The sequence below is a fragment of the Vanellus vanellus genome, assembly GCF_965231255.1.
Source record: "Vanellus vanellus genome assembly, chromosome: 14".
NCBI classification, from domain to species: Eukaryota; Metazoa; Chordata; class Aves; order Charadriiformes; family Charadriidae; genus Vanellus; species Vanellus vanellus.
The window spans coordinates 14,416,473-14,434,928 of record NC_138919.1 but is presented as its reverse complement, the minus strand read 5'-3'; the positions used below and the strand labels follow the sequence as shown (position 1 = coordinate 14,434,928).

General features: G+C 52.4%; 1 protein-coding gene across 2 annotated transcripts; it reads left to right on the top strand.

Moving 5' to 3' along the window:
* Positions 1-582: 582 nt before the first annotated feature.
* On the top strand, positions 583-16,524 carry ALKBH5 (alkB homolog 5, RNA demethylase). Of its 2 annotated transcripts, none has more exons than XM_082490477.1 (5): positions 583-859; positions 1,056-1,881; positions 8,471-8,551; positions 12,907-13,062; positions 14,698-16,524. In XM_082490477.1, exons 2-5 carry the CDS (start codon positions 1,160-1,162, stop codon positions 14,879-14,881), a joined length of 1,143 nt encoding a protein of 380 aa, XP_082346603.1. In that variant the 5' UTR covers positions 583-859; positions 1,056-1,159; the 3' UTR covers positions 14,882-16,524. The 2 variants fall into 2 exon arrangements, with proteins under 2 accessions (XP_082346603.1, XP_082346602.1); XM_082490476.1 differs by having other exon boundaries at positions 1,053-1,881.
* Positions 16,525-18,456: the final 1,932 nt, after the last annotated feature.

The following is an 18,456-nucleotide window of genomic DNA, read 5'->3' as shown; positions in this document are numbered from 1 at the left end:
GGGCGGGGGTACTGCTCCCCTTGCCTCAGCTCCCCCCAGCCCTCCCCTTCGGTGTCCCCACGGTGTCCCCGTCCCCTCTTCCCGGGAGCGCCGCGTCCGCGGGAGACCCCCGCCCGGCTGTCCCGCTCCGCCCGCCCGCCCGCCAGGGGGCGCTCGCGCCCCGCCCGCCCGCAGGCACCTCGGCGGCCACCCCAACCCCTCGCCCCCCTCCCCTCCTCCTTCCCACCCGCCGCCGCGCGCGCCCGCTAGGCCCCCCCCTCTGCACCGCCCGCCAGCCTGCCCAATCAGCCGCCGGCTCGGGCCGCTCGCGCCCGCCCCCCTGGGCCAATCAGAGCCCAGCCGGGAGGTAGGGGCGGGGCGCCGAGCCGTTGCCGGTATCCGTTACGGCGCGAGGCGAGGGCTGAGGTGGTGGCGGCCGGGCGGGGCGAAGCCGCCGCGTCGCCGTACGTGCGTACGAGGGGCGGGGTCTGGGCGGGGTGGGGGGGGAGTGTGGCGACGGCGACGGCAGTGGCGGCGGGGCGCGTGCGCGGCGGGGCGGGGCGGGCGCGGTGGGCGGCCCCGGCGGCTATCCGGGATGTCGGGCTGGCTCCTGGTGACGTAGCGCGCCGCTTGCGCCGCGGGAAGGGCCGCGCGAGACCCCCCCGGTCCGCTGCCGCCTCCCCCCCGGCTCGGCCGCTCCTCTCCCCTCTTCTGATTCCTCCCCCCCTCCCCCGCCATGAGCAGCGCCGCCACGGCGGCGGGAGCGGGCAGGGCGCCGCGCCGCCCCGGGGCCGCCGCTGGGCATGTGCCAGGCCCGGCCGCCGCGTGAGCGCCGCCGCCGGCACCGGCAGCATTGTCCGTGCCCGCCCCGGGCGAAGCCGTGAGTGTGGCGTTGGGCGGGCCGCCCTCTTCCCACCGGGAGGGGCGTCGCGGCGGGAGGGAGCCGGGTGGCGGGAGGGGGTCCCGGGATGGTGTCCCATCTGCCTGGGGCGGGGGTGGGGGGCTCGGCCCGGCCGGTGGTGGGAGGGGGGGAGACCTGTTCTCACCTCCCCGTTCCTCTGGTGCTCTTCCAGCAGGGCGGTGGGTGCCATGAATAGCAGCATCGCGTCCCCCCCCGCCGCCGCCGCCCGCCGCCGCCTGCAGCGCCGGGATCGATAGAGGCGGGGGCTGCGGACGCATTATGGCCGGCAGCGGCTACACGGACCTGCGGGAGAAGCTCAAGTCCATGATGCCCTACCGGGACGGCCACAAAGGCGGCGGCGGTGGTGGCCTCCCACGGGAGCCCCCCGAACCTCCCTACGATCGCAAGCGGCGGCACCAGGAGGACTCCAGCTCTGAGCCCAGCGACTACGAGGAGCAGAAGGAGGAGGAAGAAGCTCGGAAAGTCAAAAGCGGCATCCGCCAGCTTCGCCTCTTCAGCGCCGAGGAGTGCGCCAAGATCGAGGCTCGGATCGAGGAGGTGGTGTCCCGGGCAGAGAAGGGGCTCTACAAGGAGCACACGGTGGATCGGGCCCCGCTGCGGAACAAGTATTTTTTTGGGGAGGGCTACACCTACGGGTCTCAGCTGCAGAGACGAGGCCCCGGCCAGGAGCGCCTGTACCCGCGGGGAGAGGTGGATGCCATCCCTGAGTGGGTGCACGACCTGGTGATCAGGAAGCTGGTGGAGCACCGGGTGATTCCCGAGGGCTTTGTGAACAGTGCCGTCATCAACGACTACCAGCCTGGGGGCTGCATTGTCTCCCACGTGGACCCCATCCATATCTTTGAGAGGCCCATCGTCTCCGTCTCCTTCTTCAGCGACTCTGCACTCTGCTTCGGGTGTAAATTCCAGTTCAAACCCATCAGGGTCTCAGAGCCCGTTCTCTTCCTGCCTGTGAAGAGGGGAAGCGTCACGGTGCTCAGGTAACTCGCCTGCATCGCCAAGGCCTCTGCTAACGTGCCGGGGCTCGGTTGTGTAACGCTAATCACGAGGCACAGCGATGCACACCCTGACGGCAGCTCGGGCTTGATCTCGCCCGCCTGTAGGCGTGCAGGGTCTCGCTGCGGCGGAAGGGGTGAAGGAAGAATCTGGGGGGAGGGGGCACATCCTGCCGCCGTGGTGAATGGGGTTGGGGGGGGAGGGGGTGTCCTCTCCCCAAGGCTTGAGGCGAGTCCTGGCAGGAGCGCAGCCACTTGCGGAGCTTTGCCGTAGTTCCTATAAATGGTTAAAATAACACATCGAGACACAAAATGGATCCTCTGCCCAAGAGCGGTCAGAGCAGAGCAGCTGGTTGGGATGGGGCTGCTGGGTCTATTCTTAGCTTGGCCGGTGCCTCCCCAACCTGACCTTAAGCGTGGAGAGGAGGTGTGAATGGCCTCGTCTTCCCAGTCTGCAGACTGGGAATGCTAAACCCTCCCCTGCCTGATGCTGATGGGGAGACCGGAGTGCAGGGCCCCATGGGACTGTCACTTGGAAACACGGTGGGTTGTGGATGCAAGAAAGGACTTCACGTGTGTTCTTGCAAGCCAGGGAAGAGCTGTGGAGGTGAAATGACCTGCCCAAGGTCATGCAGCTGATCAGTAGTAAAGCTGGGATTGGCACTGGGAAACGCCTGCTTCCTAATCCCCGCTGCCTCCCAGTACACTCTGGGCAGGCAGAGCGGGCAGGTGAGGGGACAGGCACGTAAGGGGACAGGCAGGGTGCACGCAAGCTGGTGCGTATGGACACGCTGGTGTCCAAATTTTGGGGAGAGCGGCCTGAAGCCCAGCGCCAGGGCTGCCTGACTCGGTGAGCACCAGTCTCTTGTGTCCCTGAAGGTCAGAGTGCTTCCTGCAGGGATCGCCCGGACTCTGCCAGCAGTGTTCTGAGCTACCAACTGTATCTTCATTTGGGGTTTTAATTTTTTTTTTTTTTTTTTTTGGACTGGTGAAGGACCAGGCTGGTTTTCAGGGCTCCTAGGCCGTAACACAATCCCCTGCTTTGGCTTGTAAAGTGATCGCCGCAGGGTTCGGGAAGGAATTTTCCCGCCCCCCACATACACACAGCCTTGCACCGTTGACTAGTGCATCAATAATAAATGCTGAGATCTCACGTAGCTTTTATCTCGGAAAAGCTGCACAAACATTAACTAATCCTCGCCGTACCCCCTGCGTTAGGTAACTTCTGTGGATTAGCGAGGGATGAGGGAGGCTGCAGAGGGAAGTGGGAATGGCGCTGAGGACATTTTCTCATTCTCTGGTGGGTTGGCCGGGGCAGGGAGGGTGTGGGGGGTGGCGGCAGAGGTCAGGGTGATTTTGTGAAACAAGACCCTGGAGGACCTGTCCTGCCACATGTCCTTTTTACTGCAGAGCAAGCTCCGTCCATGGGGATGGAGACTGCCGTGTGTGAGGCAGCTGCTCTGCTCCCTGTCTCCTCCTCTTAGACAGGAGGAGGGAAACTTTCTACCCTAATTTTCCTCCTGGTGATGGGAACCCCTCTGCTGCCTTTCCCCAGTGAAGGCCTGGAGTAAATAGCTGTCTTTCTTTTCATAGCCAGAGGTCTTTTTTTTTCTTTTTTTCTTTTTTTTTTTTTTTTGAAAAACAGTTTTTACTTGCTTACAGCATGCTGTCAGAGCCGTTAACGCAGGGTCAGTCTTGTAGTCAAAGCCACGAGGAAAACTCTCGTGGCTTTATGTCTGAGGGAGGATGGGCACTTCATAGTGGAGGATGTCGGGAGAAGGGAGAGGGGCTTTTCACTGCTCCAGGACAAGAACATGTTGTTTTCTTGTCTCAAACTCTCATTCTTTTACCAAAACTGCCAGGAAGAGGCAGCTGGCTCAGGGCTACCGGAACTGGGAGCGGGGTGTCTCCCACGCCTGTGTGTTTGGGTTGTTGGCCAGCGTCACCTGGGTGCCGTAATCTGTTTATTGACGTGGCTGAAGCGATTGTACAAATCAAACGAAGATATCTTTTTTCCCTCCAAATAGAAGGGTTGCTTTCTGACCAACCTACCACAGGTGTTCACTAGCTTAATCCATGGTTAGATGTTCTGCTTTCCAGCAAATAATAGACTTTAAACCGAGGATTATTTCAATTTTGGTACAGCAGTTAGCAGATACTTAGCACTCACTTAAGAGAGATTCTGCCAAAGTGATTGTTCTGTGATGATATGATCCTGGCTTGATGCAAGTTCCTTGTCTCCGGCAGATCTCCTTGTCTCCCCTCTAACCCCAGCAATTTGGGAGGAGTGGGGGAGAGGTGCAGACTGTCAGTAGGTTCTCAGGGGTGTATCTCTGAAATTCAGCCCCTGGTCATGTTTAAGTCAACTCCCCAAACTTGGCTTTTTCTCCTCCCAGTAAACAGTTGCTGAAGGCAGTTGCCCTGGAGATAGGGAAACGGCGCAGATAGAAATGGCATGCTTGTAATGTCTGTGATTCAAATATTGCTGGGTCAGTGGCTGCTGCTGGCGTGCCGCCTTTCCGGGGAAGCCGGGGTGGCAGTGTGTGTTTGGTTACCGTGTGGAAATCCTGAGGATCTAAAGCAAGATGTCAGATGTCTTGACTTAGCCCCCACATCGTTCTCCGGCTCTCCCCAGATCACCCGTGTCCCGTTCCTGCTCTCAGCAGCCTATCCCAAATTGTCCTCCTCGTTTTGTAGCCACCTACCTGGTAGGGATTCTGCAGAGGGGCTTTCCCTGTATCCCTCCCTTGGCTTTATTTGCCTACCTTGAAGCAGGCTCTGGTGTTTGCAAACACTGGACTCCTCAAACTCACTGGAAAGTATTCAGATCTCAAGACGACAGGTTAGTGTTTAAAAGGTGGATGGGAGATTCTCCTGGCTGGGCTGTGCACCTCTGCCAGCAGGACAAAGGCTAAGCCACCCTGCGACCCACTAATGAGCCCTTTGCTCTTCCAGCAAAGCACTTTTTCCTCTCCTTTTCCATCTGCGGTGAAGATTTGCCCTTGTAGGTTTTGACATCTAGAAGAAGATGTGCCACAGCCCCAGGAAGTGGATGTTCCTGCAGGTTTGTCCTGCTGCCAGCCAGGCCAAGGGAAAGCGGCAGCAGTGCCTTGGTTTGTGCTGCTTTTCTCGGGCAGTCGGAGTTAAGTTGGATTTCAGTCCTGTGGACCGTCAGCTGCCTGTTGGGGGCTGCTGGCTGGACCATGTTTGTGGGTTTTCTTTTTTAACCAATAGTTTGATAAGCATCAATCGATAGAAGGAGTGGGGAGGAGATGGAGGAATTTGTCCATGTGCTTGAAAAATGCTTAGCCTGGAAAAAAGGGTGGGAGCTGGGGGGTGCAGAGCCAGCCAGGGTGGGTGGTTCCAGCCGGACCCCTGCACCACGCTGTGCCCCATAGCCGCTGTTGTAGGTAGCAAATCTCTGCACCGAGCTGGCTTTTGTTTAACTGCTGTGTACTGCGTCTCAGCACCATGGTTGGAAATAGTGCAGTTGCAGTTAGCCAGAGGAATAAATGACCGAAGGTAACATTTCCCAACTTTTGAGAGCTTGTATGCCATACTGGCTTCCCTTCTGCAGCTGGTGAGTGCTCCAGGTCGTCTCCCTGCTGTTTGTAATAGCAGTGGAAACATCGTGATGTTTGCCTCTCCTGTTGTCTCGAGGCGTGCCTGGTGGTAGCATAATCAGAGTTGGTTGGAGTCTCTGGAGGATGAACCTGCTTTCTTCGCAGCTGGAGGAATCTCTCCGCAGCTGCCTGGACTAGAGGCTTTTCCAGAAAAGTCTGCTCCCTCAGAACAGGCTGTTGGTGCAGAGGAAGTTCTGAGTGTGCCAGTGGTGATGAGGCAAATAGATTTGTTCAAGCTCTGCTTGAACTGGTCGGTGTCACATCCGTGGTTTGTGGCAGCAGCTTTCCTGAACCACAAGTAAAGCCTGAGCTGCTGAAACCCTGCGATGGGCAAGCGCATGAGGTCCCTCTGCCTCTGAGCTGGCCTGGCTGTTGTCAACCCCTAGAAATATTTCTTGTTAGAGGCTCTGCAGAACTTCAGGGCCTCCTTTCTGGTGATGTTTGTACAAAAAAATCTGCTTTCATCTCCATGCGAATCAGCTATGTTGTGGCTCAGCAGCAGCTCTTCTGGACTGAAAAAGTGACTCGGGAGGAGTTGGGGGTATAAGATCTGACAGGTTAGTTAGGAGTTGGATTATTAGTTGGGGGAGTGTGTGGATAGCATCTGCACCTCCCCGTTCTTCTGGAAAGTGCTCTAGACTGGAGACATCACGCTCAGGTGTTCTCGTGGGCAGCAATTTAAGGTTTTCCTTACCAACTTATCGCTTACCTTGTGCTTTCAGTTGTTCTCAGGGCAAGAAATCTCTGGGTAGTCCCTCAATATCATTATGGCTGTTTCTTTTCAGTGTCTGCCCCTTTGCCCGTCATCAGGATACAGCAGGACCAGGCAGTGGGTGAGAAGTTCATGCTGGCACGATGCAGAACAAGTGTGACATGACCAAGTAATCTTTTTTTCCATTTCTTTGCTTGGTGCCTTTGTCAACCCCTTTGCTGGAGGGCCACACAGAGAGATGGCATCAATATATTTGATATGGTGCAAGTTGAGTTTTCCCACACCAGCATGGCACTGGGGCAGACTGGTGGGTCCCCGTTAGGGCCTCGCGCAGTGGTACTAGTGCTGTCGCTTTGGTGCTGCCCACGTGCATCTGAGACCATGAGCTCTGCCTGGCGCTGCCCCAAAAGTGAGCTGCAAAGCGGGTTCCTGCCTGGGGAGTGAGAACGAGTGGCCAGGCTGACATCTTGTGATGGAGAGCACATGTCTGGAAGCAGACCTTTTCCTGATGTTCAGGGTATCGCTGAGGATGTGCTGAGTTGAATCTTAACGTGGGTAATATTAATGAATTCGCTGGAGCTTGACGCAGAGATTCCTGGAACATAATAGAGCATCATTATAAGCCCTTTCGCATAGCACTGTCTTGTTCTGCAATACCCCGGAGAGCGGGGGGGGATGGACATCAACCCCTGTTTTAACTGATCGGCGTTTAGACTCTTATCTCTCTTCTCAAAGCAGTAAATCCATCTTTGAGGTGTGTGTTTCTCAGTGAGTGGGTGGGTTATCTAACCAGATAAAGGAAACCCGGTCCCATCCCCAGAGAAGACCTGTGTGTGCGTGATCTGTTCTCTGCTCTGAGTGTCCTGAATGACCCTGGCTGTGCTCCTGGAGGGCTGGCTGACAGCCGGCATGGCAGCAGCTTCATGGTACAGCCTCGTGGGGAGAGTGGGCTTGGTGATTTCTGCTTCAAGTTGAACCAGTGTGGGGGTGTGCTGGCTTTGTGTGGCACGGGCAGCCTTTGCCCACACCCCTTCAAAGGTCTTCCTGTCCTTGCCAGCTGTTTCAGGAGGCTCTGAAGGCATTTACCTTCTCTTTTCCCTGTATTGGACTCTGGAAGGCTCTTTTGTGAACAGACACTCTCCAAACAACAGGTAGAGGGCAGGTCCACTTCTCAGACCTGCTCGTTAGCACCCATGTGAGTGACAAGATGTGGTCCTGGCAGGGTGGATTGTGTGTCTGAGCAGGCGTGATGGCCGCTTTCCACTGACCTGCTGCGATCTTGCGTGCTGCGCTGGACCCCAGTTGTGCTGAACAACTGAAGCAGCCACAGGAAAAACACTGCTGTGTGATACAGGTAGCCGGGCCCTCGTTGGCCATGGCTTTCCTCCTGCCTGCTAGAAACATGGAGTAGGTGAAGTCATCTCATACAGCAAAACACTCTCCTGGTGAGAATGGCTACTGCGTGGCCATGCAGCTGCTTGAGCCTGGTGTAACATCCGTCAGTCCAGGTAGCCGTCTTGCCTTGTGAGCCCTGTGGCAGGGAGGTTTGAGGGGTGCAGCTTGGTTTGCGGGTCTGAATTTGAAGGTTACCCCATCTGTGTTGTGTTGGGGTTGCGCTGTGCTGGGGGAGTGACGTTTGTGTCGTGGCTGAGGATGTGCCACATGGGGGTTAGCGGTGAGGGTGCTGAGCTGGCAGTGTCTGTGGGCAGGTTAGGGGGGGGTGAGACGCTCAGCTTTTACCACCACCGCCCCCCTTCCTTGACTAACAAATATTCTCATTGACTCTGGTACATGTCCATGTCTGGGTATGCTGCACATGTCAGCCAAAAAAGATGTTTTTTCTGGGGGCCATGCATGAGAAGATGCTTTGGAGCAATGTGCTGATATTTTCCCCTGTTGCTCTCTAATTTCTTGATAAATGAATTGGCTGAATTTACACTCCATAAATTCATTTCCTACATCTTTTTTCATGATGTTGTGGCAGGTGGCAGTTTCCTCTGGTGTGTGCTAAAAAATCAAGTCAAAAAAAAAAAAAAAAGCCCTGACTGTCCTCATTCTTTCCTGAAGTTTCTTCCTTCCTGTAATTCTAGCTCCTGTATGCCTGGGGAATGGTGTTTGAAGGAGGAATTCCTGGTGGAAGTTAGGAAATGACTGGCCAAACGGAGTTGTTGAGGCTGGCAACCACTTTCTGCTTCTGCCTGTCATCTTTCTCACAGAGGCTTTTTGTTTTTGTTGTCAGTGGATATGCAGCCGATGAAATTACACACTGTATTCGACCACAGGACATCAAGGAAAGAAGAGCTGTCATCATCCTTCGAAAGTAAGTGTTGAAGCCCTCCGGACAGTAAGATAAACTTGGATGCAGTGTTGTGATATTTCCTAAGGTGCTTTTAAAGAAACACTTTAAAACTGCCTTGCTTGTTAATTTGCTGGCTTGATTTTACATCTTGATTAGATGTCACTCTGATGCTTATTTGTGTCTTGCCGTACCCATCGCTTGGCCGGTAGAAGTAGATGGAACTTGTTACTGCAGAGTTAATCACTTCTTGGCTCTGTGCAGCAGCACTTCATTGTAATGTCTGTGTTTGCAAGCCCTGTTCATGTCCAAACACCTGGCTTTCATTGGCTGCCTAACTCCAAACAGCTAGGATTTCAAACTCTCTTGTTTTGGGCTACATATTCAGGTGTCTGATCATATGATCCACACATGTGTGAGTTACCTGGACAGTCCTTTGAAGCTGATGCTTGCGATGAAGAATCTCTTATAAACAAGATAATTTTTTTTTTGGTAGCATGGATTTCATTTCCTGGGGAGAGGGAGGAAGACACTGGCTTTGAAGGGAAACAGCTGCACTGAATTTAGTGATAGATTTACAGAGCTTGTCCTTCAAGTTGATTTTGGGAAGCCAAGCTCTGTAAGATGTATCGCATGCTTCCTGTTTTAGATGATATGCTGTCCTGGTCAGCTGATGGCATTTCATCAGCCAATGCCTCTTCCTAAAGTTCTTCAGAAAACAGAGGAAAAATAAACCAACCCCACCCCAAACTCCCTCAGTGTAACCTTTTTTTGTGCCCAGAAATCTCCTCTCTCCTCAGTTCCTTCTACTAGGAGACCAAAAAATGTGACCGCCACATGTTCACCCATGTTGATTGTGCCTTAGAAAATGTTAGCAGTAATCCTGCTGTCAAGAAATCTTTTTGCAAGTGGAAACGCACGTGACTCAAGTACTGTAAACTCAGACGAAAGTGTGGGCATGAGGGCAGTTGTGGCCCAGGCTGGCATAAGGCTAGTAGGCAAGCGGTCTAGATTCAGACTTGCTGAGCTTTTGGACAGCTTAGTTGGTTTCAAAACAAGTCTGGCAACTCGGTGAAGATACGGCACAAAGCCAGTGGAGTGGAATTGGACATCTGGTTAGAGAGACCCATGAAATGAAAGCAGGAAAACCAGCAGCCCTGAGGTGTTAGCCAGGCAAAATCAGCACAGACCCAGGGAGGAAGGATGAGATGTGGCAGGTGATAGAGTGGGATGAGAGAAAGACAGATTAGAACCAAACCACCCCATAGCTGGCTATTGCCATATGAGGTTTAAGGCAAAAGGGTTGTGATAAGTAGAAGGCTGTTACATTCAACTTACTGGTTACTGCAGCCAACAAAAAGCAGTGTGAGTGCTGACAAGCACCAGTGGAAGGCATCTCCAAAGCTTGTAGCTGCTTTAATTGGTCTTTGGGATAGCAAAGCTGCCTGTCCTAGGCTGTGGAGCAGTTCCTAGAAAAGACAGACTTGGCTAAATAAGCTAAAGCTGCCCAAACTGGTACAAATATCTAACATACTTGTTTCGACTGGCTGTACTTCTTGCTTTTGCCAGCCTCTGTAAGCTAAGGGTGCTGAGTTATTTCAGTCTAGCCTGACTGCCCTCAAGGTGCAACTGGACAAGCATCTAGCTGGCTGAGATGTACCCGGCTGACCTGGTGCATCACTACTGAAGAGAGAAAGCCTGTTAGCTCCTAGCAGAGCTGTATTGGCTGTGTTTGCTTAGCCATCCTTCTGTAGCAGTGTGTCCTTCTATCTTCCCCTGATTTTAGGGGCCTGATTTGCTTAGCATTAGAGCAGAAGTGTCTCTGCCCAGTCATATGCAGACAGCGATGGGCTGACTTGACTGGCAGGCTGAATGAAACCACAACAGGATTTTTCTCTTGAGCAAAGTGGAAACCCCCTGGTAATTATTTTTGTGTAATCTCCGTAGAGCTTAGCAGCCCTGGTGAATACATGGCAATTGCCTGTTTGCCAAAGGGTGCACTCTGATTGCTGCCAAATAGAGCTTATTAATTGCTGCTTATCCCTTGTGACGGCGGCTGCCTCCTCGCCGAGTCCCGTGTGCATGCATGCATGCAGAGCAGGGCTGCGGTGACCTTTGTTTGTGCTCACATCCCCGCGGCATGTATTGCTGCAACAAATGCCATTCCCTAGTCCCAGATCATGCGACTTTGTGCAGTCTGAAATAGTGTGTTATGCAAGCAGGAAAACAGCTACTTCCGCTGGTAGCTTGCTAGCACGAGAGGCTTGGGAGCAGCCAGCAGCCTGGTAATACTCCTCTTCCTCCTCTTCGTGGTAAGAATCAGCCTTGAGCTTTCCAGCGAGAACAGATCAGTTGGGTCATACAGCAGCATAAACTTTGCTGCAGCTAGGAGCTGCGATATTCGGCTCTGAATAGGCTGCCAGAGCCTGCTGTGCCCCAGGCGTTTGAGTCTGGATCTGCTCTTGCCTCTACTCTTGGCGTGTGGTTCTAGGGACTTTTTTTGCTGGCAGTGGCAGGAGGACAAAGCTGCGTGAGCTGGAGAAGTGGCTGGGTTTTCCAGGATGCTTCAGAGCAGCGTGGTTACCAAGTAGGTCATGATCACTTCAGTGCTGTAGTGTGATGATATTTACAGTGTTTCCTGCATGTCAGAGTGCAGAACTGTGGGGAGCCAGCAAGGTATGGAAGCGCTTTGAGCAAGAGGCTGGGGGAGAGGAATGATGCTCTTTATTTCAGGAGATGCTGAAAGGGGTAGGGGATAGAAATGAGCCCTACTGAAGTGGGTCTTGAAAATCATTTTAGAGGACTTACGCTGCCATTTGTAAGCAGTTACATCAGGGAGTCATTCTATTTAACTTGAACTTTTGGTAGGTAATATGTTCTCCATTTTAGTATAGCCTCTCCTCGTACCTGCATTGCTCTGTGGACAGAGAGAGCGTGGCTGGTGTTCCCTTGCCCTTGCAGTATATTTGGTGGTTTGTTTCTTTTAATTGCAAGCCTGTAGTTGCTGTTGTATTTGAGAGGTATTTCAACCACCTAACTTGGCTGGGGCAGGATCCACAACGCCTTTGGTGTTCTAGCTGGACTGGGTCCAGTCCTGGAGCCGAGAACAGCTCAGGACGATGGCATTGTGGACTAGCACAGACTCCAGCCTGGCAGCTGCCTGTGGAAGTGTTCCATGTTTCTGGCATGCTGGGTAGACTTGGGGTGCCATGCCCAGCTTTGCGTGTGCCAGCCTGGCATCGCCCTAGTTAAGTGAAGAGGCTCTCCCCGATGGCAGAGAGGAAGCTTGGCAACTGGATGTGCTTCCTAACAGGAGTTTAGGTTGGGATTATCCTGTGGTAACCTCCCTCAGGAGCTAAAGTTCAGCACTAGAGAACAAGTAGTGATCCTCCCCTTTCTCTCACCCAGACCCCTTCTGTATTCACCCCTAATCCCAAGGAGGGAGACAGGCTGCAGCAACAATATATGACTTTCCTTCTGGGAATTGGCTTGGATCCTCCTGAAATTGGCAGCTCTGGAGCACCAGCACCACCTTTTAGTGTATTTTGCCCACTCTTAGGCTTCAGTCTGTGTTTTGAAATAGACTTCAGCACTGCTTGTAAGTTGAGACTGGTAACTGTGCTGTGCTTGGAGACAGTGATAGTGCCATGATAAGATGCTGCGCCGTCAAGTTTTCATTCCTGCTTCTCGGTCTGCTGCCTCCCTCCATGTGTGCATGGCTACAGCTGTGCCTGGGCCAGGGATGGTTCTGCTCTGGGAAGAGCTGTGCTTGCTCTCCGATGTAGCTTGAGCACGTTTCTATCCCAGCACAAACAAGGTGGTCCTGTGCAACTTCTGTTTGCTAGACCTTCTCCTGACTTGTACTTCAACTCTTTAAACGTCTTAGTCAAGCTGAGAAACGCCTGACCCCGTGATATCTTGAGACAGTAGGGAGTTTCCAGATAGAAGCAGTTATTACTGTTGTAGGTGATGATGAATTTTGCAGGGTATCTCCCAGGTGGCTTAACTGGAGCTGCGAGTTATTGACGAGTCACTGTGATTTCATAGGATTTCACAGGGGCTCCAATGCCTCTACTCTGTATCCCATAACTGGGAGTGCAGTGAGCCCAGCACCAGTCACATTCACCTCATGACTACACCGTTCCTAAGCTTTCCTCTTCCTTATAACCAAGGCAGCAAATGTTAAAGCTGAAGCCTCAAGTACCAGAAAGCCGCAGCTTGTTCTGCTGTTGAGTGTCATAGTCCTGACCCTCTTCCTGAGCTGTGTGGCTGGGATTGAGGGTTCTGCTTCAGCACACCTGGGACAAAACATCTGCTGCAGCACGCTAGCGGTTCTGTAGAAACTCCTTGCAAATTCTCTTCTCTTTAAATATTTGCAGAACAAGACTAGATGCACCTCGATTGGAAACAAAATCCCTGAGTAGCTCTGTGTTGCCACCAGGTTATAACTCTGACCGTCTATCAGGAAGCAACCGGGACCAGATCCTGAAACCAAAACGGTCCCATCGCAAAGCAGATCCTGATGCTGCTCACAGGTAGGATGATCTCTCCTAAGAGCAATGTTTTGGATGGTCAGTGCATGTTTGAGGCTTCTGGCCTCTGACAAGAGAGACTGCGCAGCATGCTTAAAAAAATCCTAGTGTGCACCTCCTGGGTGCTTTCTGTGGTGTACAGATCTGTTTTATCAGAATGAGGTTCTCTCTATGTTCCTTGTAGGCTTGCGGAGGCTAAGCTCTGGCTGTAAGCAGCTTACATTGTTTATCCTGTGAGTGGCATAATGAAGAAGCAATAGATTTGGCTGGCTGTTGATAATGCAGTCATTCAGAACAATAGTTTCCCTGCAGCTAATTATTTTTGCCCTCTATTGCCAAGCAACCTGTGCAGCTGTGTTAAACTATATTATGAAAGCAATCTTGGGACAGACCGTGAGGTTTTGCTATCTGGGAAAGGTGAAGGCCGCCTTGGGAAGCTTCTCAGACCTGTTTTGGTTCCAAAGCTGCATGTGTATATTTTTGTGTGTGTAACCAGACTGTGTGAATGTGTAAGCCTGACCTTCAGGGGAGCTCCTTGCTGAGGTTTCAGACAGCTTGAGCTCTGCAGCAAGGCTTCCCTTAAATACCACCTTGCTCTGTGTGAATGTACTGATAGCCAGTCTGCCAGCTGTCGTGCAATATTTCTGGTATTCTTCAATTCCAAAGCTTCCTGAGGATCAAGACAGTGTTCTCTGCACATCTTGTAAAAACCGAAAGTTGGCTGGGTCCTGGGGCTTGGCTCCTGTGCGGTCCCAGCCTATGTTTCAACTTGTCCTGGAGGGAGGGGATGGCTTGTTTATGAGCAGTGTTCATTCACCTGGACTCAGACTGACTGGGAAGATAGAGCAAGAAGAGGAGGTAGCCTGCAAACAAAAGCTTACCTCTGAGCACGCAGTGGGCCGGTGTGTGATTAGAGAAGCGATCACGCAGGACAAACCTGCAGATCCGTGAGAGCTGTTTTTCAGCCTGATGTGACCTTATCAGGGTGGGGGGGGGTTGCATAAACTTCTGTACCAGATGGGTATCAAAAACATGTTTTTCTCTTCCTTTGCCCTCAAAGACTCCAGTTTAACATACGCAAATAGCATGGATATCAGATAGCGGTATCTCATAGAGGAACACGGCAGTTGGCACCTAGGATAAAATAAGTGGTCTGTGCAGCCCACCAGCCCACTCCTACTACGAAGTGATTGCAGGCGAGAGCAGAGGCAGCTTTGCAGAAATAACAAAGGATCCTGCACCACGAGCACCCCAGCAACTTAAAAAGGAGCTCAGCTCGGTGCTGTGAGTTCTGCTGTGGGAGAGACAGACTCCTCTGCCCAAGGGATGTTTCTTCGGGCCACAAGCTGCACAGGTGTCTGGGCTGTTTGGAAGTGTTCCTTGTGGAGGTAAAGGCCAAAACTTGCCCTGGGAAGGGGGAGGACTTGCACCATCGAAAGCAAAGTTCTCAGCCTCCTCATGGGAGGTGCAACTTGGTGACCTGTTCCTGCTCTGCTGAGTGCCCAGTACTGGGAAAGCGGTGTGGAAACAGTCAGTCATTGTGCTCATAGTATGCAAAACTGCAGATAGTGTCCACACAAGGAATGCGTAAGTCCTGTCGTTGATGTGCTCTCACTCCCTCTTTCTCTCTCTCTGTAGGCCACGGATTCTAGAAATGGATAAAGAGGAAAACAGGCGCTCAGTCCTCTTACCAAAACATAGGAGACGGAGCAACTTCAGCTCTGAGAACTATTGGCGAAGGTCTTACGAGTACACGGAGGACTGTGATGAGGAAGAGGAGGATGGCAGCCCAGCCAGGAAAGTTAAAATGAGGCGACACTGAGGATTGCACTTTCCAGGCTCGTGGAGCTGATGAGATTGGCCTCCAGTCTGTGAAAACTTTCTCCTCCCTCTGGCTATCTTCCATCTAGCTTCAGTTTTGGTTTTTCCTTTCAGGCTGAAGAGTAAACAGGAAGGATCTAGTGATTTGTTTTTATGAATGGAGGAATGCTGAGACATATGTAAGGATGGAACATGTCCAGTGCACATGGTGTCCTGAGTCATGGGTCAAACGGGCATCTCTCACTTAGGAAGCAGATAAAGTTATGCCAGGCTGTCTGTTGGGATTTCTTTTGAAAACACCAAAAAGTTTAACTGTTTCATTGCGCAAGATTCAAGAATTGTATTTTTGGGGTTTTTTTGCTTTAACTTTCTTCCTTTCCAAATGTTCTAAATATGATGTTTGACCCCAGGAGCTGAAACTCTCTGTGGTGGCCTCGTATTCCTTGCTTCACCAAAGGGCTCCTTGGTCTGCTCTTACATAGTTGTTGTTGGGTTTGTTTTAAGGGTGCCCTGCAGTAACTGGAAGTTTGAAGCTTTGCAGACCCCTCTTACTGCAATTGTTTTCAAAGGGTTTAGGACGTTTTTGTTGCACTTTAGTACCAGTTTTAAATGCTGTAGGTTTCCTTTCCGGTCCCTTTTCCCAAGGCAGTGTGGGCTCGCAGCTTTGTGTCCCTGTGCTGCCCTCTCCAAGAAGAATGTACTTGAGCTCTGGTTTCTCAGTGCTGGTCTGACCAGGGGTGTATTTTGGTTGAGGAGGAAGGAAACGTGGCTGGCTTCACTGAGGCTGGCCCAGCATTGACCTGAGGTCCATATTGGAGCGCCGGGGCTGCCGAACGAGTGATCACATTGAGTACATGCTGCTTCCCAGAGCTGGAGATTGCGAAGAGCGGTAGGAGAGATGGTGTGCTTGTAAGGACACTTGCCTTGGGACCCCCTGAGAAGAGTGCTTCTCCACTGCCTGGGGGACTGGCTTGCAGCCCCCTGCCCCTTTTAGGTGGAGAGAGTTCAGATGGCACAGCGTCCCATCCCGAGGGACGTGCTATGCTCTGTCAGAGCAGGAACAGGCACTACTGTGGCCTTGGGGGAGCCGGGCAGCTCGGCTGTGGTCTGTCCCCTCCGAGGCTGGCTCTGGGAGTGAGGACGCTGCAAGGGTCTAGTTTGGCCCCAGTTCAGTGCATTCAGCAGCTATTACTGCAGCAGCTGCCCGCCTCTTCCTGGCTTATTCCTCCCTGTATTCCTGGGGTTGGGAGTTTTCTGGTTGCTACAGAAAATGCTGAGAAGAATGGGAATTTGGCCCTGTGGAGTTAGTGTTAGAAAATCTGCCTCCTTCCTCCACCCGGTTTGCGTTAGCCCAGACCGAAGCCTTGGCATTTTCGAAGTTTGGGGCCTAACACCATATTTAGAACCATACTTTTAAGAAACTTCCTCCAATTGATTCTTTGAACCCAAGTGTTGGCAGTTGTAAGGAGTAGTCTTATTTTTAAATTTTTACTGCTTTGCCCTTCCTCAAATTGTAGTTTTTCTTAGTGTTGTGTCCCCCACACACTTCATGGTCTGCACGCTTGGCAATAAAAAGATGTAATATATTTTGAAACCTGTTTGCTGCTGTCTTGAGGGGCTCCCAGTCAAAAAAAAAACAACAAACAACCAAACAAAAACAAAACAACAACAGAATCCAGGCATTGTTCCCCAGAGCGCTGTTCCTTGGCGATCGAGCACGTTTGCTGACATCTGTGTCTCGGTGTCCTTTTCCTTCCCTGCTGACTTCTGCAGCTCCTGCCACATGCCCGTTGTTGGGGTTACTGCTCAGGCTGGATCTAGCAGTCACATTAGGGCAAAGGAAATTACCATCACCTTCAGCACTGCTGATCTGTGAGGGGTTCATAGGTGAGATCCCCAGTGCTTGTCTCTGATTCTCTTTATCCGATTGCTTTCCTGGTGAGAGCCCCTGTTGGCTCAGTGCAGAGGTACAGGCAGAGCCTTGCAGCCAGCCTTCGAAGGAACCTGTCTTGTCTGCCCAGAGATCTGAAAGTTCATGCTTCTGCTACTTCTGAAACCTTTAAAAAGCCATTTTCAGACCACGCTTAGCATTTGAAGCAGTGTTCCTTGACCTCCCAGCTTTCTGCAGAGAATCCAGGCCAGCTCTTGGCTACAAACCCCCTGTTTTGGAAAGCTTGGTATTCCGATAGCAAAACCGCAAGCTGGGAGCAGCATCCCTTCTCTTCCTTACAGCTGGTGCTAACAACTCCAGCAAGCTGGAGACCTGCTAGCAGGATGGCTGGCAATGGCTGCTTCTAATTGTCTTTCTGGATTCATCCTGGACGTGCCCTGTGCCCTCTTCAGTTTCAGGCTCTGCTGCGGGTGCTACTGACAGTGGTAGTGTTCGCTGCCAGAGGTCTCGGCTCTGTACAGCCTGCTCTTCCCCCAGCCCCAGTTCCCAATGTTACTATACCTCTGCAATATGGATACTGTACCCTGGTATCCAAAATGAAGCTGGAGGCAACCTGCCTTTCCGGGGCTGCTTCCCAGAGCAGGGCTCCCGTTGACTCTGTCTCTGCTGAAGGCTGAGTAAGGCATCCTGAGGTCTTCCCTCTAGCCCGGTACCAACCAGCACCTAATCCCTGTCCTTGTGCAGTCTGTGCATGTGCAGGTATCCTTCCTCTCCCAGTTTGTTTTGGTATTCCCGCATACCTTGGTCGGGAGCTCTCCCCTCCTTCCTTTCTCCCTGCCCTGCATCTGCACAGTGGGTCTGAGCTGGCAGCTGTGGCTGGAGGGACAGGAGGAGCTCCTTGCTGAAGCTGCTTTCCAGTTGACATCTGTTCTCGTGTGCACTTGTTTTTCAACCTGACTGGTTGGGGCTTGACACCTTTGGGGAGAGAGAGTGGGACGCAACCAGTCTGACCTGTAGCATCTCTTGGGCTAGGAGTCCCCAGCGTATAGGCAGGCCATCTTCCCCACTTGTACAGACATTTTCTATACACACGGATGTATATGTGTAGATAACATGGTTTTTTAACTCTTTTGCACTGAACAACATTAGAGTGAAACCTTGATTTGAAACTAGAAGACGCATTTTCATGTGGACCCAGATGTCTAGATCCCTTACCATAACCTGTCTGGTAAACTGTGGCTCAAAAATGCTGGTGATGCCCATACCTGTTCTCTGTCGCCGGCTGTGTCGGGCTGCCTGCAGGCTTCAGGTCAGGTCGGTGGCAGGGTTCTGCTGTGGAGGATGGAGGGTGGTTAGCTCCAATTCAGAGGCAAAACTTCTCCCCATCCGCTCTGCAGGATGGGCTCATGCACAGACCTGACCCAGTCGGCATTGTTGTGTTTCGTCCTGTCGTGCGGTCCAACCTCCTCTCCCTCCACCTACAGCGTGTTGTTCATGTAACCTGCTCAGCCCAAAACTGGGGATAAAGCTACGTCCAATGTGACGATCCCACACACCCCAACCCACAGCCCAGACCACGAGAACTGTCTTTCCTAAGGAAGGGGGAGGAAGGTGGGGTTTCTCCCTGCTTTTCCACAAGCAGTGGGAGGAATTGGGGTTTGTTACTGCCACCCATATCTTGAGAA

What these genes read in the sequence shown, in the direction of transcription:
- ALKBH5 (XM_082490477.1), top strand. Translation starts at nt 1,160, where the DNA reads ATGGCCGGCAGCGGCTACACGGACCTGCGGGAGAAGCTCAAGTCCATG. An exon ending in GGAAGCGTCACGGTGCTCAG is followed by an intron (nt 1,882 to 8,470) that starts GTAACTCGCCTG and finishes TTTTGTTGTCAG; the next exon opens with TGGATATGCAGCCGATGAAA. An exon ending in GATCCTGATGCTGCTCACAG is followed by an intron (nt 13,063 to 14,697) that starts GTAGGATGATCT and finishes CTCTCTCTGTAG; the next exon opens with GCCACGGATTCTAGAAATGG.